A 6,570-nucleotide genomic window follows, 5' to 3' on the forward strand; every position below is an offset into this window, starting at 1 on the left:
ATTCTGAGTGATCAAAACTTCTAATAGGTCGACTTATAAGCCTCACCAACCTTCGCCACATTAGGAGTTTCGATCAGTCAACGTAACGGTGAATCTGAAATTTGACAATTCTGAACTCCGGCCCGCACCCTTCCAATGATCGTCCAACATCAACGACTCACGTGATGTAGTAACGATGGCGATGGCGACTTAATTGCAGATGATATTGATGGGATATGTGATGTGGCAATCTGTAGGCGTAGCAACGTTGGCTGGGGTGGCAGCGATGGTAATTCAGACTTTGCCAGTCCAATCGTACCTCACCTACATTAGTGCCAAGCTACGATCGAGGATTGCAGAAAGAACTGATGAGAGAGTGCAGATCATGAGCGAAATGATTTCCGGAATACAGGTACCTACTGGTACACAGAATTCAATGTGATCGAACAATGAACTCCGATGACAGCGTGGACTATTTTTCCAGGTAGTAAAGATGTACGCATGGGAAAAACCGTTCGAGCTGATAGTATCGAGAGTTCGAAGGTTGGAGATGAAATCAATCGCACAATCGGTTTACCTGAAAGCAGCATTTATCGGCTTAATGAATTTCACGGGACGAAGTACAATCTACGTAACCATGATTACTTTCGTAATGATGGGTCATCCTCTTACTGCTGAAATAGTGTTTCCCATAGCTACTTTGCTCAATACACTGCGAGTGACATGTGCTGTGGACCTGCCAACAGCCATTACCTTGGCTGGTGAGGCCGCTGTTTCCTTGAGAAGAATAACAGTTAGTTCAATGTGAATTTTCGAACTCTTTCACAATCATTGTCAAACCAATAGATTACATTCTTGGTTCTTTCAGGAATTCTTACTGTTGGACGAAGTAAAAGAAATGGAATATTCCGAAAATTCAGTCACTGACGGCATGATACAACACAATGCCCATGATGCAGCAACTGTAATACTCGAGACTGAGGCAGATGTCGAAATGGTGAGTGCTGATACTGATTACTTGTTCAGCTACGAAAGGTTGTGAGTATGTAAAAAGATTTTTGTTTTCAGAAGTCTCTGCTGGGGAAAGAGAGATCTGTGCTCAAAATTGAACCAACTGAGGACAAAATTGAAACAACTGAGGACGGTGAAATAGAAATTGTAGAAAATAGAACAGGTGACGAGTTCAGACATGAAATTGGTATCGAATTGGTTAATGTTGCTGCAAACTGGATTGGCGATCGGCTTCCACCAACTTTATGCGAACTGTCGTTGAAAATAAAGAGTAAATCGCTCTCCGTTATCGCGGGGTCTGTTGGCTCGGGAAAGTCATCATTGCTGCATCTGCTCTTAGGCGAGTTGTCGGTCGGAGCTGGCAGACTATTATTTCACAGTGGCGGCGACAGTAAGAAGACTAGAATCAATAGCCGAGACATTCGCATATCTTACACAAGTCAAGTTCCATGGATTTTTGCTGCCTCCGTACGCGAAAACATTTTATTTGGCCAGCCCTACGACGAAAAACGATACCAAGAAGTATGTCGATTGAATATTTAGTCAAGTGCTACGACTAATATTCAAACGCTTTTTATCGTCTTCAGGTGACAAGAGTTTGCGCGCTCGCTAAAGACTTCGAGCAGCTGCCTCAGGGTGACTTGAGCTTTGTTGGGGAACGAGGAGCATCTCTTTCGGGAGGTCAAAGAGCTCGAGTCAATCTGGCCAGAGCCATTTACAAAGACGCTGATCTTTATTTGCTGGACGATCCTCTGAGCGCTGTTGATGCTCACGTCGGTCGTCATTTGTTCGAAAAATGCCTGAAAGGTTTTCTGGATGGCAAAACCCGGATTCTCGTTACTCATCAGTTGCAATTCTTACAGCACGTTGACGACATCATTTTCATTGACCGTGTGAGTAATAAAACTTCCTCAATATTTGAAATTCAATATTATTCCGGTAAGTATATAGAAAGAATTTTTGTTTAGGGTACCGTCATACGTCAAGGAACTTACGATGAGATAGCCGCTGCTGGCTTGCATGCATTAGATTTTCTGAAGACAGAAAAAACTGGCGAAAATGAAGAAGCGAAAGACAGATACCAGGATAACATGAGCAAAAAGGTAGCCGCAGAAAATAATTGATTAATTTGCTTACATCAACGTATAGTGTTTGTCCTGGCATTGTCAAAATTTCAAAAACCTTGATGGTTGTTGAGGTAATCTTGGATTTCTGTGGAAAATCCGACGGCTAATCTCTATGAATACTGATTGTTCAGACCGTACCAATCCTTGCCTTTCCCATGTCCGCGCGAACTTTCTACCCTATCTGATATCCGAAATCTCTACCGCTACCAACAAGCCGCGGTAAGTTTAAGCGCAATCGCGGGGCTACGCGATTGGGTGGATCGTCGTTAACCGCAAAGATGGCGCTGATCGTTGGAAGAATAAATAACTGACCGGGAATCGCCGCTCGGTTTGTCAGTCCGATTCGAGTCTCCGGCCGTTCCCGTTGCGCTCGGAACTCTCTTGTTCTCTTCCTCTCCTCTCCAATTTAAACAGTAGGTTCTCGCCAGCCGATTGAACCTCCGTAGATTCACGCCTTCGGCCTATAAATCTCACGGCAGCTCTCCACTTGCGAGACACAACCATTGATCGTACACTAACACCTCATACACTCTTGACACAACTTAACTACAGTAATAATAAGGGGTTTTTATGCCTCAGCGGCTTTTCCCCAGTGAGCCAATAAATTGCAACAATTTCTCTTGGCTCAATTGAGTATTTAGACAAATTTGTTTCGTTCCATATTTCATCCTTCAATCCTTATTTCTTTTCATATAGAATCACGGAAGCCTTCTATGTTGGAAAGTTTTCCGAAGCTACACTGATCACACACTGATTTGTACTTTCAGGCAACACATACAGCTCCAATGGACATTTCTGAGCCCATCGAAGCTTCGAAAAGTATTAAAGAATCGGAGAATCTCACCGAAGAGCAGGTCGCGGGGGGAAAAATATCGATACAGATATACAAGAGTTACTTCTTGGCGGGGGGAAATATCTGTTCGTTGATCTTCCTCGTTATAATTTGCATAATAGCGCAAATAACGATAAGTGCTAGTGAATACTGGTTAACCTACTGGACGAATCATAATGTTCATAAAGATCGCTTGCAATCGAACGATTCCATTGCTAATCAGGAAACAGGATCGTATTGGTTCAATGAATACGGGCTGCTTCGTACAGACGTTGCGATTCAAGTGAGCATAGCGTTACTTGTAGCCAACATTTTTTTCCTAATGCTCCGCGCCCTTCTCTTCATGAGAACTTGTATGAACGCAAGTTGCAATATTCACAACTCCATGTTCTCCAACCTTTTATGTGCTCCGATGAGATTCTTCAACACGAATCCAGCTGGTACGTCGTATAGACACCTTAACCAGAGCATTTCTATCTTCCCAGACATCTGATTCAGCAAATTGATTTTCCATGCAGGGAGAATCATGAACCGATTCTCGAAGGACGTGGGTGCGATGGACGAATTCCTACCAAAAACAATGCTGGAAGGACTCCAGGTTTTTTTTGTCACGATTGGAATCTTCTGCATTGTGATATTCTTCATACCCTTGGCGATTGTGCCAGTGGTTACCATAAGTGGACTTTTGTATTGGATGACAAGCACGACCCTCAAAACTGCCCAGAGTATCAAACGACTGGAAGGAATTGGTCAGTTATCGAGAACAATTCATGATTATAATCGGATAAATGAAAAATACTAATCATTGCGTTAATACGTTGTGCGCCCATTTCTCTGGGTCAGTTTTGTTGCACTGGATGGTTTATATTTTACGCTTGTCTCTCGATGAACCGATAAATAATGACCGCAGCCAAGAGCCCAGTCTTCTCGCACGTCAGTTCTACTCTGGATGGATTAACGACAATACGAAGCTGTGGCGCAAAGGTCGCAGACACGCTGCGGCAGGAGTTCGACCGTCATCAAGATTTGCACACTGGTGCATGGTACATGACAATTGCTACGTCGACTGCCTTCGGGTTCGCCATTGATCTGCTTTCGTGCTTTTTCACGACTTTTGTTTGTTTCTCGTTAATCCTTTTGAACGATGGTAGGTAGGTTCCACACGCTAAGTATTTGAACTAGAATAACATTGAAATAATATAAGTTTTTCTCCGATATTACTAGGCAACTTTCTCAGTGGGTCTGCGGGTCTTGTGATTACACAATGTTTGCTTATGACTAGCATGGTGCAATATGGAGTGAAGAGATTTGCTGTAATAATTTCGCAGATGACTTCGGTGGAGAGAATTCTTCAATATACTGATTTACCCAAGGAAGGACCGTTCACCACTGAAAATACTCCGCCGCCTAATTGGCCGTCTGAGGGTGATTTGGTTTTCAATCGTGTATCGATGAGATACGCTGATGACAAACCACCGGTATTAAAGGTATGCTGGACAAAATGTCACAGCTGATGATCTTTAATTCCAGTGCTTGTATCATTTCACAACAGGACCTCAGTATGCATGTGAAGCCTGGCTGGAAAGTTGGCATAGTGGGAAGGACCGGGGCTGGGAAATCTTCCCTCATCTCGGCGCTGTTCCGTTTGACTGGAGATGGACTGGAGGGTGAAATCGTTCTGGACGGGATAGACACGAAGACTATTGGGTTGCAAGAGCTGCGCCCACGAATTTCGATCATACCCCAGGAGCCAATTTTGTTTTCAGCCAGTCTTCGCTTTAACTTGGATCCCTTCGATCAGTACTCGGATTCAGAGGTATGGGACAGTCTACGGGAAGTAGAACTTGGGGACTTGGTGTCATCTCTCGACTTCCGAGTAGACGAAGGTGGAGCTAACTTCAGTGTTGGACAGCGCCAGTTGATCTGCTTGGCAAGAGCAATACTCAGAAACAATCGACTTCTCGTACTTGATGAAGCTACAGCCAACATCGACCGAAGGTTAGGGTATATTACGTCAAGTCGATCGAAGATGTAGATTACAGATCCGAACCGTGTCATTGATCACCGAATGAATTAAATCGAATTTTTTAATTTTGTGGGTTGCCTAATCAATCCTCGATAATTTTGGATAAGTATTCCTCAGAGTTAGTATCATCAATTCTTCTCAATTTTTTTGTAGCACTGACGCTTTGATCCAGAACACTATAAGACGGAAATTCTTCGATTGCACGGTGCTGACGATAGCACATCGAATTAACACAATTATGGATAGTGATCGAGTCTTGGTCATCGATGGAGGTTGCATTGTGGTATGCAGTTCTTTCAACCTGGTCACGAAGTTCGAAAATACCAGGAATCTGTGCTACAAAAATAATCAAGCTTAATATTGTTCACACAGGAATTCGGCCCTCCGCATCTACTGTTAGAAGATCCCAACAGCTTTTTCACGCACATGCTACAGCAAACGGAAAAGACGACCTCGAAAATAACTATACAGGCTGCTGATAACCCTTATCAATAAAGCCCGGGGCCCAGCAAAGCAGCAGACGAAATCGTATAAATATACCTGTCAGCATCAGCTTGATTGATAATGAAGAAATGAATAATCGGAAAGACCAAATCGTATTGGCATCAGTAACCGGTACAATATAGTTAGAGCCAATGAAATCTGAATAGGTCCATGAATTATGTAATATAATAAAACAAAACCTTAAAATCATAAGAACTAATCATTTCTTCCCGGCATACACTACTTTATATTACTACACATATTATACTCAGTTAACGGATACCAACACTGGAGAAAATATACTTAATGTAAAAACGTTCTTGAATCGCGATTATGTAACTCCATTATCAACACGTGATCGTCTGCTAGGTCAACTATTGACTGTAGAATTTTATTTAACTCTGTAAATCGTGTCATTCGTAAAGCATACTGAGCAATAACGTGTGTTATAAATTAATTTGCCTACTTTTGTCTAAGTCTTAATGGATCATTTTTGAAGAATTATTACACATCGGAATAGTATACTCAAATAATTCTGTACAGAGCTGTAAGGGAACGGTACAATTTAATCAGATTCGTAGTGAATACAAGTATAAATATTGATAAATAGTTTGATGAAGAAGGCGGGGGATTCGTTATCCGTACGAATACACCAGAATTATCTTCATCGTTATACCGTAGTGGTGGTAGAAAAAAGTTAGAACTAGCAGTGTTCATCGTGAGTGAGATAAAACGGTGACACCTAAGTGTAACAAAGTTAGAACTTGCGTGGAGCACGCCGGAACGGCTGGGCAGTGTTCATCGTCGGTGAGATAAAACGGTGTTACCGAAGTGCAAAAAAGTTACTTGTAAATGTTAGTTATACATTTTTTTTTGCCTGTGGATCGTCGGTAGTACTTATTTTGCACATCGAAGCCTCGAATATTAGGATGCTCTGGAAAAGAGTTTAGATATACAAAAAAAAAATTTGTGGCAAATAATTATTATTCAATATTGTTGCTAATTATGCTGAACTCCTCAAAGCCAGAGTGGATCACAAGTCGAAAGACGCTTTTGACTTCAAACTTTTGTTGTTGGATGAATATTAACTCATGTAGACTAACAAAATGAGC

General features: G+C 42.1%; 1 protein-coding gene across 1 annotated transcript; it reads left to right on the plus strand.

Moving 5' to 3' along the window:
* The first annotated feature begins 973 nt into the window (after positions 1–973).
* On the plus strand, positions 974–3,623 carry LOC124411409 (probable multidrug resistance-associated protein lethal(2)03659). Its single transcript, XM_046890501.1, has 5 exons — positions 974–982; positions 1,048–1,512; positions 1,578–1,883; positions 1,959–2,093; positions 3,468–3,623. The coding sequence occupies exons 1-5, from the start codon at positions 974–976 to the stop codon at positions 3,477–3,479; spliced, it is 927 nt and encodes a 308-aa protein (XP_046746457.1). The 3' UTR covers positions 3,480–3,623.
* The last annotated feature ends 2,947 nt before the right edge of the window (positions 3,624–6,570 follow it).

The sequence above is a fragment of the Diprion similis genome, chromosome 10 (genome assembly GCF_021155765.1).
Source record: "Diprion similis isolate iyDipSimi1 chromosome 10, iyDipSimi1.1, whole genome shotgun sequence".
NCBI classification, from domain to species: domain Eukaryota; kingdom Metazoa; phylum Arthropoda; class Insecta; order Hymenoptera; family Diprionidae; genus Diprion; species Diprion similis.

Excerpts from the sequence above, each read along its gene's own strand:
- LOC124411409 (XM_046890501.1), top strand. Across the intron at positions 1,513-1,577 it reads ACGAAAAACGATACCAAGAA|GTGACAAGAGTTTGCGCGCT; the intron begins GTATGTCGATTG and ends TATCGTCTTCAG. Across the intron at positions 1,884-1,958 it reads ACATCATTTTCATTGACCGT|GGTACCGTCATACGTCAAGG; the intron begins GTGAGTAATAAA and ends ATTTTTGTTTAG.